The sequence below is a fragment of the Panthera tigris genome, chromosome C1, assembly GCF_018350195.1.
Source record: "Panthera tigris isolate Pti1 chromosome C1, P.tigris_Pti1_mat1.1, whole genome shotgun sequence".
NCBI classification, from domain to species: domain Eukaryota; kingdom Metazoa; phylum Chordata; class Mammalia; order Carnivora; family Felidae; genus Panthera; species Panthera tigris.
Genome location: NC_056667.1, coordinates 11,557,620 through 11,581,964, shown reverse-complemented (window position 1 = coordinate 11,581,964; position 24,345 = coordinate 11,557,620). Strand labels below are relative to the sequence as shown.

The following is a 24,345-nucleotide window of genomic DNA, read 5'->3' as shown; positions in this document are numbered from 1 at the left end:
CTGCCCTGAGGGAAAGAGTCACCTCACACAAGGGTCCAACAGGTGGGGGTCCTTCACCTACCCCTACCTTCTCACCTTGCACCTCCTACTGTCCCCAGAGCCAGGGGCTTGGGGCCCCACCGCCCTGACTGCCCACCACCTAGATCCCCTCTTGCCAAAGACTGGGATGTTGGGGGAGGGGGGACAGGAAATAGAAAACCCTGTCCTCAAGCAGCTTGCAGTCTGATGGGGGAGGCACAGTCCTTAGAGAGCCCCAGGCCGATGGGGGCACACGGAGACTCAGAAGCACCACACCCACAAGGTCCTGGGGTGGGCACGGGGGGTCCGAGTGGCAAGGGGACAGATTGCCCCCGGCCCGCTGCTGCGGAGGCCCCTGGGCTGGAGTTCTCGGCCTGGAATGCTGGGCTGTGAGCTCAGCCTGGGCCTGCGTGTGCCGGACTGTCAGCAGTGCTGCCTCACCGGAGAAGATTTCCAGCCCCCTCCGGGCCGTGGCAAGGCCTAAATTTAGCTAGGAGACAAGGGGCTGGCCCCAAGCCCAGGGACGGTCGGGCCTTATAAAGCGCCGGCAATCAGGGCCCAGCACGCTCCCCCAGAGCCCACACCCTCTGCTGTCCCCCTGCCCGCCTGGCCAGGGCCCGGCCGCCCGCCGTGGATGAGCCACAGGACCTCCTCCACTTTCAGAGCGGAGAGAAGCTTCCATTCCTCCTCCTCGTCCTCCTCATCCTCATCCTCCTCAGCCTCCCGTGCCCTCCCAGCCCAGGACCCGCCCATGGAGAAAGCCTTGAGCATGTTTTCCGAGGATTTTGGCAGCTTCATGAGGCCCCACTCAGAGCCCCGGGCCTTCCCAGGCAAGTTGTCAGGGCTTTGAGGGGAGGGGCGATGCACAGGTAGGGGACACCTGCTCCTGGCCACCTCTGGAGACGGCTGCCGAGCTGCCAAGAACAGGTGCTGTACAACCATAGCCACGTGTGGCCACCAGGACAGATGTGGCCAGGGACAGATGTGGCCAGGAGAACAGGCTGGTCTCCAAGGAAGAGTTGTGGCCCCAGGGGTCAGCTATGATGCCGATGGCCACACATGGCCCGTGGCCAGGTCCTCGCTGGAGATGTAGGGGGCAGGACAGGGTTGAGGGGTGGGAGGCATCCCCCAGCCTTCAGGCCTGGGTGGGGGGGGGCGGGGGGGCTGCCACAGACACGGTCACATACACATAGTCCTCCCACCTGTGCTGGGTGAGGCCTGGCCCCACCACGGAGAAGGTGGGCTGCGAGAGGTGAGGACAGGTGGGCTGGGGGGTTGGAAACAACAGCTGAGCGGGAGGCGAGGCCTGGGGGCCTGCCCCTTTCCCCAAGAAGAGCCAGAGACCCGGGTTCTAGACGCAGGTCTGCCCGGTGCTCAGCTCACAGCAGCCTCCTCCACAGCCCGTTCCGGGGGGCCGGGCAACATCAAGACCCTCGGGGACGCCTATGAGTTTGCAGTGGATGTGAGTGACTTCTCACCTGAAGACATCATTGTCACCACCTCCAACAACCACATCGAGGTGCGGGCTGAGAAGGTGAGCCTGCCCACCCTGTCTGGACCCCGGCTCCACGTCTGTACCCTCTGTACCCCATACTCCATGCTGGGACCCCAGATCTTGTCCAGTGCCCCTCCCCCGAACCCCCCCAGAACAAACTAGAGACCTTGCTTTTATTACTTGTAGGCCACGGGACGGACCCCAGCCTCTGCCTCTCCCTGCCCCAAGACTCTGAGGTCCTTTCTTTAGGAGCCAAGGGCAGCTGAGGGAGCCACAGGGGAATGGGAGAGGGTGGAGGGATGCAGGGAGGCGGCACCTGAGGAGGTGAGTTGAGGGGGGCCCAGAGGATGGACATAGTGGCTGAGTGGGGACAGCTTTCCTGGCAGGCATATGGGTAGGTAGGGGGCTCACCTGGGAAGCTGGCAGGGAGGAGCTCCCCCACGTGACATTCCCTCCCCTACCCGGTGGTTCAGCCCCCATCCTCCTGGGATCCTTGACCTGGGCCCAAGGCTGGCCAGAGGCCCTGCAGTTCAGGGTCAGACACACGCCGGACCCACCCCACACTCCCTCCACCCATGGGCCTCAGGGTCACTGGGTCACTAGGGTCTCTGAGTCCCAGCTCCCAGGAGGCTGAGACCCCAGTGGAGGGTGTGGCCCGGCCTGCACAGGAGCACTGCACCCTCCCCACCCCCACCCACAGGGCCCCAGTCACGACTGCCCATCAGAGAGGGCCTGCCAGGCTGCCTCCAGATCCCCCACGGCCTAGCTTCCTCTCCCGAGCAGGGGAGGCTACATGCCCTGGCACCTCTGCCAGGGAAGCTGAGGACTGTGGGCACCAGGACCAGAGGGCAGCACGTGCCAGCCCTGTAACCCCCGCCAGTGACTCAGCCGCCCCAGCCTCCTCTGGACACGATGTGCCGGCCGAGTCGTGGGGGCGGGGCTGCCGGCCCAGCCCAGGCCCCGGACGCCCAGTGCGTCTGGGCATCCCAGAGGGCACGGCCCTGCTGTGTGCTGTCTTCTCTTTGTCCCCCGGGGGCTCTGGATTCTGCCACCGAGCTCCCTCTCTGAGCTGCCCCCCCCCCCCCCGCCAAGCCCCTTGCCTCCCCCTGGGAAACACTGGAAGGCCTCCGAGCAGCTCTGAGGCTGGCCCTGCATACAGCCCTCAGCCACCACCACCCGGGCCAGCCCCTCTGCTCCCGAGGGTAGAACCCCTTGGCATGTCGGGGCCTGGCTGGGGTGAGAGGAGGAAGACTTGATGTGAGCAGGATGGGGCTGGGGGCATCCGGCCCTGACCCATCACCCCTCCCCTAGCTGGCAGCCGACGGCACAGTCATGAACACCTTCGCTCACAAGTGCCAGCTGCCCGAGGACGTGGACCCCACTTCCGTGACCTCAGCCCTGAGGGAAGACGGCAGCCTCACCATCCGGGCCCGGCGTCACCCACACACGGAGCACGTCCAGCAGACCTTCCGGACAGAGATAAAAATCTGAGGGCCTCCCCTTTCCTGTCCCCCCCACTCCCCCCTTCTCCCCCACTGGCCTGCCAGAGACATTTTCCTCACCTCTCATGACAGCTTGCAGAACATCTCAGCTCAAGTTCCAGGCCCTGACACCATCAGACCCCGGGTGGGTCAACCCCGCCCCCCGCAACTGAGGCCTTCTGCCTCACCTGTGGCCTCCAGATTCCAGATGTGGCCTCTTTCCCTTAATCCAGAATAAAGGGATTGAGATTGGAAAGGGAGACCCCAAAGAACCCACTTTGGGGAAGGGGTCTGGGACAGGCAGGAGCACTAGGCAAATAATCTGCAGGACAGACAGATGGACAACTCCTTTGATCTATGGAGTCCCTGCGGGGGGACAGGGACCTGGGACCCCCTTGGCCAAGGGGAGCGGGCGAGGAAGAGGCAGATATTAGCGGAGGTGCTGATCCCCGGCCGTGGCGGGAACCCTCTTCTCTGCCACTCCCCGAGCCCCAAACCAGCTGCCAGGCTCCCTGCTCCCCGGTGTCCCCACCCACCAGCTGTGCCAGGGCAGGGCCACACAACGTCTGTACATAGATGGGGTTTTTCCGATACAGAGGGTTCACTATGAAATTGCAACACTTCTGCCCTCCGTTACCTGCTGTGCCCTCAGGCGAGGCCGGGCAGAGGGGTGGGGCTGGTCCCTCCTCCCACCTGGAGACCTGGGCTCCCGGGGCTGCTTCCGCAGACAGGTCCCCCAGATGAGGTGAGAGAGAGAACATGGATGGGGCCTTGGGTCTTCAAGGTTGGACCCCGGCTTCTTGCCAACCTTCCCCCGCGGCCAGTCACCTCCCCCACAACCCTGCCCCTTCTTCAATCAATGAATCTATAAGGCTTGGTGTGTGTACATACCACACACACGCCTATTGTCCTGTCCTTCAAATACTGAGCACGACCATTGGTTGAGGCTGAATGCAGAACATTCTAAAATCAGATTTTTCAATCTCCATTTTTATCAATGGGGAAACTGAGTCTCCGAGTGGTTGAATGCCCACCTTACTCATTAAAGGTTGGATTTGAACCCAGGCTGTGAAAGCTGCTCTCAAACGGCCCCACCCCCAACCCCTCTGTGCACTGGGGAGTAGTTCCCCTCATTTTGTCCCTTATGGCCTATGTCCCCCTGCCCCACATCTTCCTGTTGGGAGAGAGGGCCCAGACCATGGGAAGAGCCCCCAGCCCAGTTCCCTCCTAGTCTCCAGTCCAGGGCAGGGACCCCCAATCAGCCTTCATGCTGAGGAGCCCCAGACACCTGCAGTGACACTGGCTCAGTCTCCAACCTACAGATGCAGGGGTGGGGGGAAAGGGGGTGGTTCACAGTAGTTGAGGCCCCCTGGGGCGAGAGGCGGGGCCAGCTTCTGACTTCTGCACCTCTTGGGTCGGTGTTCTATAGGATGGCCTCTGACGTGACCCTGCCATTCTGGGGCCCTTAAGGGATGGCTGGGGGGTGGGAGGGGGCATGGGAGGACCCCAGCATTGTACCCTGCACACACAATAAACCACAGAATCACAGACTTCCGGAGATCACCTGCCTGAAATTCTCAAACTTGGGTGGGGGCTGGAGGCAGCCAGGGGGAGAAACCCCAGGATAGACAGATCTGACTTCCTTGAGATTTGGGGGCAGGGGTGGCACCTCAAGTAAACTTCCAGGACCTCACAGAAATGTGGGTGGCCTGTGGTCTCCTCCCTCAGCTCCCAGACCCACCTGAGCGGGAATCCCAGAATTATTGCCCTGAAAAACCTTGCGGTGCTTTCTCTCCCAACCGCCAGCCCCTGCTGCTACATGCCGAGCACTGTCCCAGGCACAGGGACACCGAGGGTGGGCCAGCTGCACTGTGTCACCTGCCCTCTTGAAGCCCATCTGGTGTCACATGGGCTCTGAGGACCAGACTGGCTGAGTGACTGGGCTCGGGGTCACGCAGAGCCAGGGGCAGAGCAGGGCTGGAACCTGGCTGGAGGGCTGGCTGGTTCGGGGAGTCTGCGTGCTCTCCGGAGGGACCCCACCCCACCCCCAACACCAGCAGGCGCTACTGAAACCCGAGTGCCAGGCAGTCTCCGGTGCAGCTCCGGCTGGCTGCGGGCCGGAGGAGGGGAGAAGGAGAGGGGGCGCGGTATTTCCAGCCTCCGTGACTCACTGATTCCACTGGGCTATTTGCAGCCCCGAAACTCAGCAGCGCGGGGGTTGGGGGTGGAGCCGGGCCAGCTTCCCAGTCTCCCTCGACCCCTACCCAGGGTCACGCTCACCTTGGCTTCCCGACCCCAGCGATGCCCCTCCCAGGGTCGCGCGAAGGGGGTGGGGGCTGGGGGCTGGGCCGCTGGCAGCCCGGGCTGAGAAAAGGAGAAGTTTCTCCAGAAGCGGCCAGGGGGGCCGAATACCATCCCCCCCCCCAACCCGGGCCCCAGAACCATCCCCCCGCCCCCGACCGAGGTTCCGGAGCTGAAGATTTTGCCGGGGACAGAGCAGAGGCTGTCTGAGAGAGCCCTCCGACCAAGGTGACCCTGTGGGAGAGGAGGGTGGGGAGATGGGGACAGCGGGGCCCTCTTTCATGGGCTCCGCCCCCTGGGCGCCTGGGCTGGCCACAGCGCTTTGTCTCCTCCGCCCCCCACCCTTTCCAGGCTAAATATAGGCCTGGCTGCGGGCCCTGCGCCCCACCCCCACCCCGTGAGGGATAATTTTAGCAGCCCCATTCACTGAGTGCCTAGTGTGTGCCCAGCATGCTGCTCATCCTTGCAAGGATCCTGAAAAGTAGGTACCAAGGAGGTTCGGAGAGGTCAAGCAGCTGGCCCAAGGTCGCCAGCTTGGAAGTGACTTGGCTGAGATTTGAATCCTTGTCTACACCCGAGGGGGAGGGGCAAGTCAGCTCCCCCGCCCCTATTCTGGCATCTTGCACCGGAAAGGCAAAGTTGTACATCTATAGTTTTTGGAGTGGGCCTGTGCAGGAGGGCAGGGGGAGTGGAAAAGATACAGCCTCCTGGGGCCGGAGACCTGTGAGAAGCCCAGGTGCCGGGGACCCCCAAGGGTGCCAAGGACCTAGAAGTTTCCCTCACTTTTAGGCTCAAAGCCGCCTCCTCCAGAAAGCCTTCTAGAGCTACCAGTTCAGGGGCACAGACAGAACCCAAAGAACCTGAGGCCCAGACTTCGTGTTCAAACTGGCCAAGGGTGAAGGCAGACCCACTTGCTTGGCCAGCCCTGTGCCCTTAGGGAGTCACTCCACAGTCCTCTTGGTGTGGTGGGGAACCCAGGCCCAGGGAGGCCCAGCGCCTCGCCCCAGGGTCACACACAAGTCAGTGGCCGAGGTGAGATAAAGACCCAGACCTCCAGACCCTCCGGCGAGGGCATCTCTTCCAGACCAACCCCTTCATGCCATGGCCACCTTTCTCCCGGGCCCAGAGACAACTCCCACCTCCCACATTGTACACCCCGCCCCCCCCTCCCCCCTCCCCAATCTGCTTGCGATCCTAGCTCTACAAAGGCAGAAGATGTCTCACTCTGCCCTCTTGCTCCCAACCCTGGCATGGGAAAGGGGCTAAGCGCGCGTTTGTTGGGTGTTTGAAAAAGCTAACGAGCCTCAGTAAATAGTGGAGGGTCGGTCACAGACTGGAGCTACCTCACCTGGGTTCAAATCTTGACTCTGCTGCTTCTGACCTGTGTGACCCTGGAGGAGTCACATAGTCTCTCTGTGCCTCAGTTGCCCGATCTGTAAATGGTGCTCATAGAATCTACTTGCCAGAGGTTTTTTTCTTTTAATTTTTTTTTTTTAGTCTATTTATTTTGAGAGAGAGAGAGAAAGGGAGAGAGAGAGTGAACATGAGTGGGAGAGGGACAGACAGAGAGGGAGAGAGAGAGGATCCCAAGCAGGCTGAGAGCTAACGGCAGAGGCCACATGGGGCTCGATCTCAGAACCAGGAGATCGTGACCTGAGCTGCAACCAAGAGTTGAAACCAACCGAGCCACCCAGGCGCCCCGCTAAGGTTGTTTTGTAATGCATGTAAGGGACCCGGGACTCGTGTGTGGTGGCTGGCTGTAGCTCACGGGTGCCACACACTGAAAATGCTACCGTTATTGCGTTTAGGTTTGGATCCCGACCTCCTCAGCTTCACCCACACTGTGGCTCCGTGGAGATCGAGACTCAGGCAGGGGGTTCAGAGGAGTTGCCGGATTGCTGCAGCCTTCTGTCCATGAAAAGCAGGTAAGGGCAGAGCTAAAATGCTCCCTGTCTGGGTCCTGGGGGTGGAGATGGCAGAGAGAAGCCTCTGGAAGCCTTAGTTTCCTCATCCCATAAGCAAAGATCAGGCACCACCCTTCCAGGGGCTGCTAGGATGTACCAGAGAGAGATGGTGTTTTTGTATTAGCTTAGTAAATGGTAAACTCTTGTTAAAATTGTGCTTGTTTGCCGAATAACAAAAACCAAGGCTCCGCCCACCTGGCTTTGCCCTGAGATAACAGAAGGTCCTGAGTGGGTGGTGACTTGAGTACCAGCAGGACTGGTGGTCAAGGCAGGAGCCTCTGGGCAGGGGAGGCAAATTGTTTACAGTCAACACAGCTGGGCTACCCCACAGCTGGCCTGCGGCTCACTGTCACCAGCCAGCTGGGCCAGTCCCCAGCTCTGAGGCCTTCCAAGGCCCAGACCCAGAGACAATCTTTCATGGAAGTCTGGGGGCTACTAGACAGGGCTGCTGGCCCTAGGGAGCCCCAGAGGGGGGAGGCAGGACTGCAAATCTGCATCTTCCTTCCACTCTCTGTCCCCTCCTTCTCACACATTTTTTTTTAAGTTTATTTTATTTATTTTGAGAGAGAGAGAGAGAGAGAGACCAAGCATGAGTGGGATAGGGGCAGAGAGATAGAAAGAGAGAAAATCCGGGGCGCCTGGGTGGCTCAGTCGGTTAAGCGTCCAACTTCAGCTCAGGTCACGATCTCACGTTCTGTGAGTTCGAGCCCCGCGTCGGGCTCTGGGCTGATGGCTCAGAGCCTGGAGCCTGCTTCCGATTCTGTGTCTCCCTCTCTCTCTGCCCCTCCCCCGTTCATGCTCTGTCTCTCTCTGTCTCAAAAATAAATAAACGTTAAAAAAAAATTTAAAAAAAAAAAAAAAGGAAAGAGAGAAAATCCACAAGCAGGCTCTACACTACCAGCACGGAGCCCAATACGGGGCTCGAACCCACGACATCAAGAGTTGGACGCTCAACTGATTGAGCCCCCCAGGCGTCCCCTTCTCACACAGTTCTTGACCACCCCCTGTTATATACTGACACTTGAAGGCACTGGGGACGCAGTGCCTAAGCATGGCCACCAACCTGGAAACACATGCATTTACTCACACTTTAACTCACTCATTGGTTCAATAGTCTTTCATTTATTCATTCCCTCAACAGAATTTCGCTAAGCTCCTACAGCGTGGTTGGTAGGCAGAGCTCTGAGGTCAAATACCTTAATTTCAACCCTGGCTCTGCCACTTGCTAGCTGTGTGACCTCGGGCCAGTTGCTTAACCTACCTGAGCCTCAGTTTCCTCATCTGTAAAATGGGATAATGCCGCGCAGGATTGTGGGTGGCGAGACTAACTGAGCTGCTCTCCTTCACCTGTGTGTTCCACCTCAGTGAGGGCCCTGCTCACCTGCTCAGCCCCACACACTCCCTGCACACTGCCAGGCCCCAGGCTGGGTCCTCGTAAAACCGTTTGCTGCTGGAACGGATGTGAACGCAGTGCCTAGCCGCATGGCTCAGGGTCATGATGCTGTGGCTTATGGTCACACTCCCTGGGGTTTGGATTTGGGCTCTGCCTCTTTCTGCATCTGTAAAATGGCAATAAAAGTCATACTCACCTCTCCCAGGGGTGATGTGTGATACGTATAAAAATATACACAGTCACGGGGCTCCTGGCTGGCTCAGTCAGAAGAACTTGAGACTCTTGATCTCAGGGTTGTGAGTTCGAGCCCCACGTTGAGTGTAGAGATTACTAAAAAATAAATAAACTTAAAGTAGGTATACCCATATAGTCATCGAGACCAAGCGGGTGTTGGTTAGAATGAAGGTTTGGCTTCTGAAACCATGGGCCCCACGAGGTGCCCCATGCCCTACAGGTTCCAACTGTCCTTGGCCCGGAACCTATGGGGTGCCCTCGAGTCTGGTGATAGGGCGACACCTGCTGTTCCAAAGTAGGATGTGCAGCCACAGGCCCACCCTCTCCCTTGAGGGCCTCAAACTCCTCCTTTGCAGCCATTTCTTTGGGCTCTTCTAATTCAGTGATTCTCAACCAGGGGAGGAGAGAGGAAGGGTAGATGTCATCCACATTACTCTGTCACCACCTCTCTAGTCTAAGTCGTCACCTCCCTTTGCCTGGATTAGGGCACAGCCTCCAAAGCTTCCCTACCTTCTGGTCCCAGCACAAAAGCTAGAGAAACTTTTTTTTTTTTTTTTTTTAAGTAAATGCAACACCCAACACCCAACACGGGGCTTGAACTCACGACCCTGAGATCAAGAGTTGCATTCCCAGGGCACCTAGGTGGCTCAGTCAGAAGAGTGTGTGACTCTTGATCCCAGGGTCCTGAATTCAAGCCCCAGGATGGTTGTAGAAATTACTTACATAAATAAACTTAAAAAAAAAAAAAAAAAAGAACAGTCGCATGCTCTACTGGCCCTAGAGGAACCTTTTTTTTTAAAGGTGGGTCTGGGCCCGTCACTGCTCACAGTTTCCAATGGAACCTACCTCAGAATAAAATCTAAAGACCTCATCGTGGCCTACAAGGCATCGCGCGATGTGGTCCCTGCCACTTCTCTGGCAACTGTTTTGTGTACATATGCACACGTCGTCTGTCCCGACTGGAGAAGAAGCTCCTTTAGAGGGGGCCCTGTCTGTCCTATCACTGCTCCAGTGAGGGGTCTAGCCCAGAGCCGGGCACTGAATGAATGAATGCCCTAGCTAGACTGAATGACTCTGGTCCCTTTTCCTGGAACACTCCCCATCCTGGCTCCCTTGCCTTTGTGTGGTTCACTCCACTGGTCAAATCTTAGTCTAGATATCACTTCCTGCAGGAAGCCCTCCCTGATCTCCTCTCCCCAGAATGGACTGGTCACCCTCCTCCAGCCCCAGCATTATCCTGTATACCCTTAATGTATACAGGATACATTATCCTGTATACCCAGCATTATCCTGTATACATATACCTGTATACCCTGTATACCCTTAAGTATACCCTTACTGTTGCACTTATCAGAAGCTAACAGTAATAGTAATAGTCACTTCCTTTCCTGGCTTCCCACCAGGCTGTGAGCTTCTGGAGGACTGAGTTATGTCTGTTCTCTCTGGATCCCCTCTGCCTAGGAGGGATTCTGCTGCGACGAGAGGCCATCAGCCCTCTGGTTAGGAGCAACCCGGGCTTGCCTGGGTGCTAATTCCAACTACACCAGTCTGTGGGGCCTCACTACACCCCTCAGCTCTTTGGACCTCACCTCCCTAATCTGTGCTGCCTCACACTGGCCCTGCAAGGAGGCCGCTTCCCTGGCCTGGAGCAAATGGCCAACACATGTTTGTAGGAAACCGATAAAATAGCCATTGAATATCTAAATGGACATTCAGCGATCTTAATCAGAAAGCCTTGAGCCACGCTTCCTCGGATGAGTTGATTCAGCATTTCACACAACGCTGTGCCTCTTACACCCTCACACGCACTCCAGTGACCCCACTTCCTGCGGGGTAACACGACTGCCCTGGGAGGCGGGGACCACCTGGTCCCTTGTATCCCAAGGGGCACATGAGGCTGGTCGCAGTAGCTGCTGAGTAAGTAACCGCTCCTATTTGTATCTGTTCAGACATGATACCCCGTCACCTTTCTGAGCACCTTCTGCCCCCTCTTGAGAAGCAGTTTCCCTTATTTCCCATTTTGGATTGCCTGGGAATTTCCCCCACCTGGTATCCATGCCTCCCGGTGACCTACAGACTTGCACGAGAGTGACTTGCCTGTCGCACTGGGGCATCCTGACCCCGCTCTGGCCGGCCCTGGGATCAGATGCCAGCCAGGTGGCCCTGGGGAGTGTGGATTTTCACAGTGCTGGCTTTCTCATCTTTTACTTAAATTACTTTTGAGAGGTAGAGACAGATCATGAGTGGAGGAGGGGCATAGAGAGAGGGAGACACAGAATGTGAAGCAGGCTGCAGGCTCTGAGCTGTCAGCACAGAGCCCGACGCGGGGCTCGAACTCGCAGAGTGCGAGATCCCGACCTGAGCTGAAGCCAAACGCTTAACTGACTGAGCCACCCAGGCGCCCCTCCTTCTCATCTTTTATTTTATTTTTTTTAATTTTTTTTTCAACGTTTTTTATTTATTTTTGGGACAGAGAGAGACAGAGCATGAACGGGGGAGGGGCAGAGAGAGAGGGAGACACAGAATCGGAAACAGGCTCCAGGCTCCGAGCCATCAGCCCAGAGCCTGACGCGGGGCTCGAACTCACGGACCGCGAGATCGTGACCTGAGTTGAAGTCGGACGCTTAACCGACTGCGCCACCCAGGCGCCCCCCTTCTCATCTTTTAGATCACACTTTGCCACTCACGGTGTCAGAAAAGCTTTTTTGCCCCAACGGCTTCCCATCCCAGCACCCCATTTCCCTTCCTACATAGTCATTAGTTCATCACTATTCAAAATCATCTTTATTTGGTTACATATTTAGCCCTTTCCCTCTCCCCCACCCGGAGGAGGAGCTCCAAGAAAGCTGTGGCATCTTCCCCAGTGCTTTGCAGAGCCTGACGTGGAAGCCGCTCCGTTAGAATTTGCTGTATGAATGGTCTGGTCTCTTTCCACGTGCAGGTGCCTGATCTTGCTTCCGCTGAAAGGCTCGCAAAGATAGGAAGGGGGAAGGTGGATACCCTTGAGTGTGTACTTGGTGGCTGTTTCAGATGTCCTTTGTGGATCCAATGCCTTTCCTTGGCTCAGGCACAAATGACTTCTGCTTGGCTGGGGAAGGGGGGTTGGGTTCTGGGAATTGCAGTCCCCGAGCTCGAGCCTGGTGTGCCAACCCCCTCCTTCATGGCCAGGCTCTACCAATTAATCTGCCTGCCCACAGACACAGGAGGAGAGGGCTTTGAGCGAGCCTATGACAGTTCCCCAAGCTGAAGACCTCGAGGGCACAGACTTCAAGGGGTTTCCCTTGGCTTCAGGAGCCTCCTGCGGGACCAGTGGACTGACTGGGGAGGAATCTGGGGCCCCAGTCCCTCTGCAGGGTGGCACGGCCCCCCTGGCCTGGGCAAGGCGTCCCCTACCCAGGGGGGCCTCCTGAGTCAGGTGGGGCTGGTTTTCTCCACAGAACAAGATATAAGTCTTCATTGGCGGGGTGACGGTTCCTAGATTAGGACCAGGGGCTCGGGGCAGCACTGGGGGTGCTATCAGGGAGATCTGTCTGCCACGAGCACAGTCGATGACAAAAGTCAGGTGAGCGGGGGGGATGGCCTTCTGATGGCAGCCCGGCTTCCCACCTAGAAGGAGGGAAAAGACCAAAGGTCCGTGTTAGCACAGTGGAGTGTGGTTTCCATTCATGGTTTTCGTTCCCTGGTGCCCTCCCTTAAAGGGTTTAACTTCCCCTTCCCCTTCCCCTTTCCCTTCCTTTCCCTTCCCTTCCCTTCCCTTCCCTTCCCTTCCCTTAAAGGGTTTAACTTCCCCTTCCCTTCCCTTCCCTTCCCTTCCCTTCCCTTCCCTTAAAGGGTTTAACTTCCTCTTCCCTTCCCTTCCCTTCCCTTCCCTTCCCTTAAAGGGTTTAACTTCCCCTCCCCTTCCCTTCCCTTCCCTTCCCAAGGGTTTAACAACCCTTCCCTCGAAAGGTTGGCTGACACACAAAGACGGGAAGAGAATGGGGTCTAAAAGCATGGATTCCTGCCCCCAGGGAGACCTGAGTTTAAATCCTGGCTTTCCCCATATCAGCCATCTGAGTGGCTGGAGCAGGAGTCCATTGCATCAGGGCTCCTGGTAACAGACTCTGATACACTGGGGGAGGGGGAGGAGTGAGGTTCTGCATTAAAAAACATTTCTTTTTCTTTTTTTAAAATTTTGTCAATGTTTATTTATTTATTTATTTATTTATTTTGAGAGCGAGAGAGCAGGGGAGGGGCAGAGAGAGAAGGAGACACAGAATCCAAAGCAGGCTCCAGGCTCTGAGCTGTCAGCGCGGAGCCCGACGCGGGGCTCGAACTCTCGAACTGCAAGATCATGACCTGAGTTGATGTTGGACGCTTAACCGACTCAGCCACCCAAGTGCCTATATTTAGTTATTTTTGAGGGAGAGAGAGAGAGACAGCAGGGAAGATTTTTGAGAGAGAGAGAGACGGAGACAGCAGGGACGGGGCAGAGCCAGAGGGAGACAGAGAATCCCAAACAGGCTCCAAGCTGTCAGGGAAGAGCCTGACGCAGGACTCGAACTCACTCACGAACCATGAGATCAAGACCTGAGCAGACATTAAGAGTCGGATGCTCAACAGACTGAGCCACCCAGCCCCCCAGGTTCTGAGTTTTTAACAGGCTCCCAGGGGATGCCGGTGCTGCTGGTCCACAGACCACACTGTTCAAGTAATGAGGTCCTCAAACAGGAGGAAGGTCCTGTCACCTTTTGCAGACGAGGAAAACTGAGACTCCAGTTTGTGCAAATGCTGGTCCTCCCCTCCCAACACAACCTTGTCCTTAGCCTCAGAGCACACCAGGAGCACCTGTGCTGTCGGGCCTGGAAAGGAATTCCTGCCATCTTTCTTTGGTACCCTTCCCACCCAGGTCCAGGATAAGCCCTGAGCCAACCTGCCCACTCATCAACGAAGAAAGTACCAGAGCAGCTCTCTGTGAATCCAAAGCCTGTACTCCTTGGTTTTTTTTTTTAATTATTTTTTCAATTAATTATTTTTGAGAGACAGAGACATAGCACAAGTGGGGGAGGGGCAGAGAGAGAGAGAGGGAGACAGAATCCGAAGCGGGCTCCAGGCTCCGAGCTGTCAGCACAGAGCCCGACGTGGGGCTTGAACCCACAAACCGCGAGATCATGACCTGAGCCGAAGTCGGACGCTTAGCCGACTGAGCCACCCAGGCGCCCCTAAAGCCTGTACTCTTAAACAATTAACTTTGGAGCTACCGAAACAGCAAATAAATCCATTCTCTCAACCGTATGCCCTTCATCACGACACAGGCTCAGAAGGAAGCTTACGTTCTGGTAGCTTTGCTGACACAGGAAACAAATGAAGCCCACCCACGGCTTGAGAATCCTGGCGGCTCTGGGGAGCCTATCTGCCCTCCCCAGGCCCCCTTGGCTGGTCTTTGGGAAGTGCTGACGCCCCTCCGCCATCTCTTACCTGAACTGGTCTCCACGTCCGTCTCCAGGCCCGTGACCTTGGGGCTGGCCTTTGGGTCGCTGGGGTCTTCCGAGGGGGTCATTGCCGCTTTCCACAGGGCCTGGATGGCAGAGCACTTCTCGGCGGCCTCTTCCAGGATGAGGCTCCCCACCCAAGGACCAGAGCTTTTATATTTACCGGATCCGGATCCGGATCTGCAGAGTGAGTTCCACCAAGAGCCACAGGAACTGGCCTGGGGCAGCTAGGGGATCGCTTTGATCAACAGGGTTATGTCAACAGAACTGCTGTTGGGTCGCTGGGAGGCTGGCCTTTTCTACCAAACAGACACTTCTGTCTTTCAACTCCAGCCGCTTCCCACACGTCCTTTGTCTTAGCCTGTCCGGCGTTAAACAAGAAACATGGATTTCTCTCGATCTTAGAGGCTGGGAAGCCCAAAATCAAGATGTCCACAGATTCCGTGTTTGATGAGGACGCACTGGTTCGTAGATGGCTGTCTTCCCCACGGTGTCTTCAGGTGGCTGAAAAGACACAAGTACTCTCTGGGGTCTCTTTTATCAGGACACTAATCCTACCCTGAGGGCTTCCTCCTCGTGATCTAATCACCTCCCAAAGGCTCCACCTCCTAATACCATCACACCGGGATTAGGTTTCAAAATATGAATTTCGGGAGGACACATTCAGTCCACAGCATCCTTTAAATCAGCTGTTGTTACTGAAAAAAAAAAAAAAATATATATATATATATATACTTTATTATTTTTCGAGGGAAGCATAGTTAACCTACAAGATATATATATATTTAATGTTTATTTTTGAGGCTGCGGAGGGACAGACAGAGAGGGAGACACAGAATCTGAAGCAGGCTCCAGGCTCTGAGCTGTCAGCACAGAGCCCGACGACGCGGGACTCAAACTCACAAACCGCGAGATCGTGACCTGAGCCGAACTCGGACACTTAACTGACTGAGCCACCCAGGCGCCCCGACATAAAATATTATATAAGTTTCAGATTTGTGACACAGTGATTTGGCATTTGCGGATAAGAAGAAATGCTCGCCACGGTAAGTGTGCTTACCATCTGTCCATCTGTCACCGTACAAAACTATTACCGTATTATCAACTACGTTCCCTATGCTATACTTTTCATCGTTTTTTGTACTTCCCTTTTTTTTTTAATTAAAGATTTTATTTTTTAGAGGTGCCTGGCTGCCTCAGTCCGAAGAATGTGTGATTCTTGATCTCAGGGTCGTGAGTTCGAGCCCCATGTTCGGTGTAGAGATTACTTAAATAAATTAATAAAAAAAAATTTTTTTTAATGTTTATTCTTGAGAGAGAGAGACAGACAGAGACAGAGTGTGAGTGGGGGAGGGTCAGAGAGAGAGGGAGACACAGAATCCCAAGCAGGCTCCAGGCTCCGAGCTGTCAGCCCAGAGCCCGAGGACGCCTAACCGACTGAGCCACCCAGGCGCCCCATAAATAATTTTTTTTAATTGACTTTTTAAGTAATCTCTACACCCAATGCGGGGCTCAAATTCACAACCCTGAGATCAAGAGTAGCAGGCTCTACCGACTGAGCCAGCCAGGCAGCCCTGTTTTATAACTGGAAGTTTGTAACTCTTAATCCCCTTCACCTATTTTGCTAATTCCCCCACATCCACCCCTCTGACAAGCACCAGTTTGTTCTCTGTATTTATGAGTCTGTTTCTGTTTGTTTGCTCATTTACTGGAAATCTACTTTAAAAAGAAAATTAGTATTGCTACATTAAATGGAAACAGTATCACTTCTATACATCACAAGTAACTCTGTATGGTGTAAGAATAATGGTCCCATGCCTTAGTCCCCGGAACCTGCGATCATGTGTGCTGGCACAGCAAAAAGGACTCTGCATTTGTGATTAAGGGTATTCCACTTTTAACATCAGTTCTGATGTATGTGGGTTTTTCCCCCACGCCACCAATTAACTCAATTCTGACGCCACCTTGCTGGACAGAGCGTCAGATCCCCCAGGTTAAGAGCTCAGTCCCACGTGACTGCCAATTTCCCCCGCTGCTCAAGCCAATTGCAATTCCACGTTGCCATCTGTGCTCCTGATTTATAGATCAGAGGTTCCCACAACCCCCTCCTTGGGTTGGATTTATTTGCTAGAGCTGCACACAGAAGTCAGAGAAACATTTTATTTACTAGATTACCAGTTTATTATAAAAAGATACAACTCAGGTGAAGCCAGCTGGAGGAAATGCACAGGCGGGGCATGGAAAACGGGGCGTGGAAAACTGAGTGCCCCACTCTTCCCAGAATCTCCTCCATATGTTCACCAGCCCCAAAGCTCCCTGAACCCTGTCCTTTTGGGTTTTTTGGGTTTTGGGGGTTTTTGTTTGTTTTGTTTTGTTTTTTTTGAGCATTGTTACAGTGGTGTCATTGATTAAATCATTGGCCATTAGTGACTGAACTCAGCCTCCAGCCCCTCTCCCCTTCCTGAGATCACTGGGTGGGGCTGGAAGTTCCAACTCTAATCACTTTGTTGGTTCCCCTGGCAACCAGGCGCACCCTTAAGTGACCTAGGGGCTTTCCAAAAGTCACTTTGTTAACATAACAAAAGACACCTTTCTTGCTCTCTTTCACGAGGGCAATTCCAAAGGCCAAGAACCAGAACAGTGACTGGAATCTATTTCCAGTTTATCCAAATGAGCCACCCAGGCGCCCCAATGGTGTAGTCATTTTAGAAAACCATTTGGCAGTGTGAAAACATATGTCCAAACAAAAACTTGTATGCAAATGTTTAGAGTAGTAGTATTTATAACAGCAAAAGTAAGAATATATACAATAGAAGGAAACAGCTCAAATGTCCATCAACTGATGAATGGATAAACCACATGTGGTATATTCATACGACACAATATTTATTATTATTATCATTATTTTAAAGTTTATTTCTTGGGGCGCCTGGGTGGCTCAGTCGATTAAGCGTCTGACTTTGGCTCAGGTCATGATCTCGCGGTTCATGAGTTCGAGCCCCGCATCAGGCTCTGGGCTGACACCTCAGAGCCTGGAGCCTGTTTCGGATTCTGTGTCTCCCTCTCTCTCTGGCCCTTCCTCTCTCTCTCTCTCTCTCTCTCAAAAGTAAATAAACATTAAAAAAAATTAAAAAAAAAAAAATAAAAAAAAAATAAAGTTTATTTCTTTCTTTTGAGAGAGGGAGGGAGAGGGAGGAGCAGAGAGAAAGGGTGAGAGAATTCCAGTGAGCCCTGATGAGGGCCTCAAACCCACTACCGACCGACCGCAAGATCATGACCTGAGCTGAAACCAAGAGCTGGGCACTTAACCGACAGAGCCCCCCAGGTGCCCCAACACAGTATTATTTGACTATAAAAAAAGAGTGAAGTGATGATACCTGCCACCGCAGGGATGAAGCTTGAAAACTACTTGAAAGAAACTACATGTTGTCTGATTCCATTTATATCAAATGTTCTAAATAGGCAAGGTCATCAACACAAAGTAGATTAGTGGTTGCCAAGGAGCTGGGGCGGGGGAGAGTGATTGCTAATGGGTGTAAGGGTTTCTTTTTGGGGTGATGAAAATGTTCTGAAATTAGTGGTGATGGTTGCATGAGTCTGTGAATATACTAAAAACCACTGAAGTATACGCTTGCAGAAGGTGAATTGTATGGTATATGAATTAAATCTCAATAAAGTTATTATTTCTTTTAAAAGGACACGAGCTCTATCCTACTTCTCCGAATGAACTATATATATATTTTTTATTCTTTATTTTTGAGAGAGAGACAGAGGGCAAGCAGGTGGGGAACGAGAGAGAAGGAGACAGAATCCGAAGCAGGATCCAGGCTCTGAGCTGTCAGCCCGACACAGGGCTCGAACTCATGAACCATAAGATCATGACCTGAGCCAAAGTTGGACGCCTAAACGACTGAGCCACCCAGGCACCCCACCGAATGAACTATATTTCCAGGTAACTTTGGCCCTAGTTGATGAGGGAAAAGTTCTTGTTTACACAAGAATTCCAGCTAGGGCACCTGGGTGGCTCAGTAGGAAAGAGCACGTGACTCTTGGTCTCGGTTCCTGAGTTCAGGAGTTTAAGCCCCACATTGGGGGTAGAAGTTACTTAAATAAATAAATAACTTGAAAACAATCCAGCTAGTAAATGTGGAAAAGAATGATAACATCAGAAATGCATCATTTTACGACCTCTAATGAAATCATTGACTCGAACGAAGAAACTGTTACATGGGAGGTCGATGGGGAACTTTCCAAAGAAGGAATCCAGCTGCTGTCATCGAAACCTGCCAGTGGTCTTAGCACCACTGAAGGGGTCTCTGATGGGACTCAAGAGAAGCACTCAGCAGCACCTAGGGACATGTTCTTATTAAAAATGTCGTATCCAAATCTACTCAGGCCTCTGTAGCTAATTTACAGGAAATAGGAGGAGAGAAGAGGTAGTCAGATGACAGCACAAGGAAGCAAATGGAGAAATCCAGAATGTGGGACTTTCTACGGGACGTGCTTCCAAAGAATTTTCTTCTCCTCCTCCTCCTCCTCCTCCTCCTCCTTCCTCTTCCTCTTTTAATGTTACATTGTGGAACTGTAAGATGATTTTTTAAGAGTTGCACACTGAGGGGCGCCTGGGTGGCTCAGTCCATTAAGTGTCTGACTTCCACTCAGGTCATGATCTCGAGGTTCATGGGTTCGAGTCCTGCGTCGAGCTGTGTGCTGACAGCTCGGGGCCCGGAGCCTGCTTCCGATTCTGTGTCTCCCTCTCTCTCTGCCCCTCCCCTGCTCGTGCTCTGTCTCTCTCTCTCTCTCTCTTTCTCTCTCTCAAAAATAAATAAGCACTGAAAAAAAAAAGTTGCACACTGAACTATATAAGGATAGAATGACATATCTGGGTTTGCTTTATCTTATTTTATTTATTTAGAGAAAGAGAGAGAGGAAGAGAGGGGCCAAGAGGGGGCGGGGAGAGAGAGAATCCCAAGCAGGCTCTGAGTGTGGAGCCTGTCACGGGGCTTGAACTCACCAACCATGAGATCATGACTTGAGCTGAAATCAAGAGTCGGACATTTAAACGACTGAGCCACCCGGGCACCCCTAGAGATTAGACTTCAGAGATTAAAAAAAGAAAGAAAAAGGAAAGGAAGGATATATTAGGTACCTGTAGCAAAATAACTGTTGAATCTGGATGATGGGCATATAGAAAATAATATTTTTTCTAGATCTATTATTTTATTTTATTATTTTACCTAGTACTTTATTGTTTTTTCCTTTTCTTTTTATTTTTTTTTAAACTTTAAAAAAAAATTTTTTTTAACGTTTATTTATTTTTGAGACAGAGAAAGACAGAGCATGAACGGGGGAGGGGCAGAGAGAGAGGGAGACACAGAATCGGAAGCAGGCTCCAGGCTCTGAGCCATCAGCCCAGAGCCCAACGCGGGCTTGAACTCTCCGACCGCGAGATAGTGACCTGAGCTGAAGTCGGACGCTCAACCGACTGAGCCACCCAGGTGCCCCTTTTCTTTTCCTTTTAAAGTAAGCTGTACACCTAACATGGGCCTCAAACTCATGATGCTGAGATTAAGGGTCACGTGCTCCACCAACTGAGTCAGCTGGATACCCTTATTTTATCTAGTACTTTGTAATATTTCCAAAATGGAGATGAATTAAAACGTGTGTGTCAAGGATGTATGCCAAGGATGCCCGTGAAGTGTTAAGAAAACTGCTTCATGACAAATAAGCAGAGAAAAAAACTCATTGCGCTTACAAATTAATATACGGTTATTTAACTTGTGATTTTCAACCTGTGTGTAATCAAACTGATCAACTAAATTGTATAAACAGACATTTGTCAGTTTCTCTACAACCCTTCGAGTTTACAGCCACAAGTGTTGGTCAACCACTGAGGTTCTCCTCGTGGGGAAATGGCCCACATGTAAACAATTACTGAGCTTTGGGAGGACATTAGGGTAGGGAGCGGATGGGGTTTTGGTTGGAGACTCCAGAGATGGCGAAGAGCCCTGTGTGTCCCTTGGATAGCTAAAGGGAGGGGACAGTGGAGGGGGAAGCCCCGGGTGGAGGGAGTCCCTTAGTTATTAATAGACTAAACAATTATCCCTAATGAGGAACCAGGCAAGTCACAAGCCTTCACTCATTCCATCAACAAATGTATACTTAGCTCCTGCTCTCAGCCCCGTGGCCCAAATGTTTTGATCCCTTCTTGGATATTATTCTAAGGAGTTTCTGGCATCTCAGCTTCACTTAATAAAGACCACGGTTGGGTCGAGATCTCAATCAACCAACCAACGGTGCCGTTAGAACCATTCTCAGCTGTTAGGGCTGGGACAGTAAAACTCAAAAGTCTGCAATGTGCACTTATATTTATAAATTTGGCCAAATCTAATGCTATGTTCCTTCCTCCCTGACTTAGCATGTCTAAATTTCATGGACAGTCTCTAGGTTTCGGCTCATTTATTAGCTAAGGTTTGCTCTTTCTTTCTTTCTTTCTTTCTCTCTTTCATCACCTCTCTGGCCAGACCATGTGCTTGTTCCCTGGGGCACTCTGGACTGGACTCAGATCTGAGGACAAATAAAGGATGGTGATCTCGGAGAGGAATCAGCCTCTCTTTGTAAAATAACTTCCTCAGATAAGGTCAGTACGTGCTTCCCAGGGAAAGCAGGGTTAGTCTCATTCAATGGGAGGAAGGGGCTGCATCTCTCTGCAAAAGAGTTTCATTGAATTTCGAATTTGGAGAGGCGGGGCATTTAGTCATCTGTATCCACCCAAACACCCCTATTTTGACTCCTAACTGCCACTTGTTCCCATTCAATGCACTTGGCCAGGCTGTGAATACAACTTTATTGCAATTATGTTACAATTCAGCAACCTACAGGATCAGCTCGAATTTTTGGTTGCATAAGCCCTGTAGCTACAAGAGAGGAGATCAAATTTTTAGAGTAGTCACGAATGGCCCTTGCTTCTCTGGTCCTGTCTTGAGCTGAGAATTTAAACCCTAATTTTTTTTTTGAAAGTCTTCAGTGAAATTGTGAATAGCCAACCTACCCACTAGTCCTCATTATCCTCATTTTCCCCATAATGTTCAATTGCAGTAACTACTCCATCTACCAAAGCGTGTCTTTATTAGGCACTTTCCCCCAGGCAACAATACGTATTGTGATAAGTGATAACTTATGTAACTATTTTTTTCCCTGCACAAAATAGGCTAGATTTGCATCACCTTCAAATCTAATGCCCTGACCCCTTGGGGATCAGTTTCCTGCAGAAATAGAAACCTTGCTGGGCTTTCTCTTTAAACTTTTTATTTTGAAAAAAAAAAAAAAAAAAAAAGAATGTAGGTTCACATGCAATTTTTTTTTTTTTTTTTTTTTTTTTTTTTTTTTTTTTTTTGAGACAGAAAGAGACAGAGCATGAACGGGGAAGGGTCAGAGAGAGGGAGACACAGAATCTGAAACAGGCTCCGGGCTCCGAGCTGTCAGCACAGAGCCCGACGCGGGGCTTGAACTCACGGAGTGTGAGATCGTGACCTGAGCCAAAGTCGGCCGCTCAACCGACTGAGCCACTCAGGCGCCCCTCACATGCAATCTTAAGAAACAATACAGAGCAATGCCACCACCTCCTCCTTTACCCAGTTACCCCCACGCTAACATCTTGCAAAACTATAGAACACTATCTTGACCAGGATATTTACATGGATACAGTCAAGGTGCCCAACATTTCCATCACTACAAGGATCCCTCATGCTGTCTCTAGTCTTCCTTTAACCTAAAAGGGATTCAATACAGAAAATTAAGTGTTTATAACATTATTGGAGGGGCTGAAAGAATGGTCTCTAGACCGGTCCCCTAGTAATGGCTCTCAGAACACCATGGAACTCACCAGTCAGACGCTTTTACTTCTGCCACAGTCAGGAAAATGAGGAATCAAGAAGCCACCACTGAGATTATTGCATTCAACAGATCACCAGCAGGAATCCACGGATCTAGATTTGGGACTAGAAGCTGGTTCCCAGGCGCTGGAATGCTGAGTTTGGCTGTCACCATCTCACAGATGGCTTCTGAACACTAGCGGAGCTGGGGACTGGCCACCATGCACTGTTGAAGACCCTCATGTGTGCATGACCTTGCTTGCCAGCCGCAATGAGCTAACATCGGTAGGACAGTTCTTACCAACTTGCAGAACTCATCTGTATCTGGAATTCTAACTGCAACTGAGTGTGGGAAATGGTATTTGAACTTTTTCGATTCTGGAAGGAGTGGGTGGACGATACCCAACACAGATGGACACAGAGGTAGATCTGTGTCCTTCATACTGGGAGCACAAGGGGTCCTATCAGATTTGCTATGATTTTCTTTAAAAGAAAGAGTGAAGTCAACCTGCTACTGAGTCCTTTTAGTTTTCCTAGTTGTTGTGAAGGGAGGAGTGGTGACTTGGCTGACCCATGTTTGCTGAAGCTCCTTTTCAGGCTAGCCATCATGAATTTGTAGGTAACAGTCTGTCCCTTTGGGTACTTCCTCCAGCTGTGCTTGGCTGTGGGTGCAATCAAAGAGAAAAGGAGCAGCTGGATTTACTGAGGGTTGGAAAGCTCACCAAACCTGATGAGGGAGTGTGGGGCAAGCTGAGGGCAAAGTACAGGCTAACAGTACCCCCCACGCCCACCCCGGTTGAACATGTGTGATGTTTCTGGGACACTCCTGGCTACCCCAAAACAAAGGAAAGCAGTTCAAGTGCTTGTCATGGTGACGTGGGAAACTAAGGCAAGTGAAAAATCAAATTCCTAATTTAATAGGCCTATAGCCCACTGACAAGTCCTTGAAACAAGCACAGTGACCTCCCTCTAGGATCCCAGCTGCCTCGATGACACTTTGCTAGGGGCAAAAGAGAATCTTAACATCATCCCAACCTTGAGGATCCTGTAAGTCTACTTCCTTTATCTCAACTGCTCCAAGATACATGCTGGCAATCCTACTCCAAGCTTATGGCCCCCTGATATACATCTGAAGGGTCTCATGACTAAGGTTTTATTAAATGGTAATAAATGGCATTTCCCTAGCAACAGCTAGCCCCTCAAGGTCCCGGAAAACTTGCTTACAAAAATACCTTAGGGACTCACTCTATCCCTGACCGCCCCCCCCCCCCCCCCCCCCCCACCAACCTGAGGGTATATAATGAGTTACCCGTCAGGACCCCGGTGCAACTCTTCCTGCCCACGGGTCCAGTCCCCGTGTTTTAATAAAATCACCTTTTTGCACCAAAGATGTCTTCAAGAATTCTTTCTTGGCTGTTGGCTCCGGACCACCCCACCATCACCCCGAAACCTCATCAAAACCCATACGACAAAAAGACAAGGGAGCAAAGGAGTTCAGGATGGTGACAAGAGTGTGGTTAACATTCATGGGAAATCAACAGGATCAGAAGTGAAGAAAGGAGAGAGCCCGCGAACTGTGAGGAAATAGAGAAGTCAACGGCCTAGAGGTGCTGAAAAGTTGGAAAGAGGCCAGAGAAGGACTGTTCACGTCTGCAGACACTTTTTTTTTGTTTCTAGCACCCTCATTCACACCCGGGCTAATCCTGGCTCTGCCCTAAATAGAGAACGGGGAAATGATTGGCTCACAAGGTAGAAAAAACATAAATGGGGATCTGCTGCTTTGGAGCCACACAACTGGTTCACATCTCTGCTCCACCACTTGTAAGATACGTGACAATGGGCAATTCGTTCAACCTTCCTGGGCCTCCGTTTTCTCTTCTTCAAAAGGGGGAGAAAAAAGCCTAACCCCACGGTTAGTGAGAAGACTTGAGATCATGCGCGTAAAGCGCCTAACAGTGCCTGGCACACAGTAAGCGCTGAACGCGGAGAAGCTGTTACTGTTATGTTTGGAACAGAAAACCAAGGAAGGGTTACAATGAGGACAATTCTAAGTGCCGAAGTACTGTGTAATACAGAACTTCTGGGCAGGTAGGCGCATGCGCCTGTCCGCGGGC

At 52.2% G+C, this 24,345-nt stretch overlaps 2 protein-coding genes across 2 annotated transcripts; one reads left to right on the top strand and one right to left on the bottom strand.

Annotated features, from left to right (window-relative positions):
- The first annotated feature begins 563 nt into the window (after positions 1-563).
- HSPB7 (heat shock protein family B (small) member 7) lies at positions 564-4,585 on the top strand. The gene is made up of 3 exons (XM_007083781.3): positions 564-848; positions 1,419-1,552; positions 2,825-4,585. The coding sequence occupies exons 1-3, from the start codon at positions 653-655 to the stop codon at positions 3,002-3,004; spliced, it is 510 nt and encodes a 169-aa protein (XP_007083843.1). The 5' UTR covers positions 564-652; the 3' UTR covers positions 3,005-4,585.
- Positions 4,586-11,653: 7,068 nt separating this feature from the next.
- SRARP (steroid receptor associated and regulated protein) lies at positions 11,654-22,865 on the bottom strand. The gene is made up of 3 exons (XM_042996347.1): positions 22,243-22,865; positions 14,344-14,861; positions 11,654-12,492 (listed from the first exon to the last, which is right to left on the bottom strand). The coding sequence occupies exons 2-3, from the start codon at positions 14,423-14,425 to the stop codon at positions 12,065-12,067; spliced, it is 510 nt and encodes a 169-aa protein (XP_042852281.1). The 5' UTR covers positions 14,426-14,861; positions 22,243-22,865; the 3' UTR covers positions 11,654-12,064.
- Between the last annotated feature and the right edge of the window lie 1,480 nt (positions 22,866-24,345).

What these genes read in the sequence shown, in the direction of transcription:
- HSPB7 (XM_007083781.3), top strand. Translation starts at nt 653, where the DNA reads ATGAGCCACAGGACCTCCTCCACTTTCAGAGCGGAGAGAAGCTTCCAT. An exon ending in AGAGCCCCGGGCCTTCCCAG is followed by an intron (nt 849 to 1,418) that starts GCAAGTTGTCAG and finishes CCTCCTCCACAG; the next exon opens with CCCGTTCCGGGGGGCCGGGC. An exon ending in TCGAGGTGCGGGCTGAGAAG is followed by an intron (nt 1,553 to 2,824) that starts GTGAGCCTGCCC and finishes CCCCTCCCCTAG; the next exon opens with CTGGCAGCCGACGGCACAGT.
- SRARP (XM_042996347.1), bottom strand. Translation starts at nt 14,425, where the DNA reads ATGACCCCCTCGGAAGACCCCAGCGACCCAAAGGCCAGCCCCAAGGTC. An exon ending in GGACGTGGAGACCAGTTCAG is followed by an intron (nt 12,493 to 14,343) that starts GTAAGAGATGGC and finishes CCCTCCTTCTAG; the next exon opens with GTGGGAAGCCGGGCTGCCAT.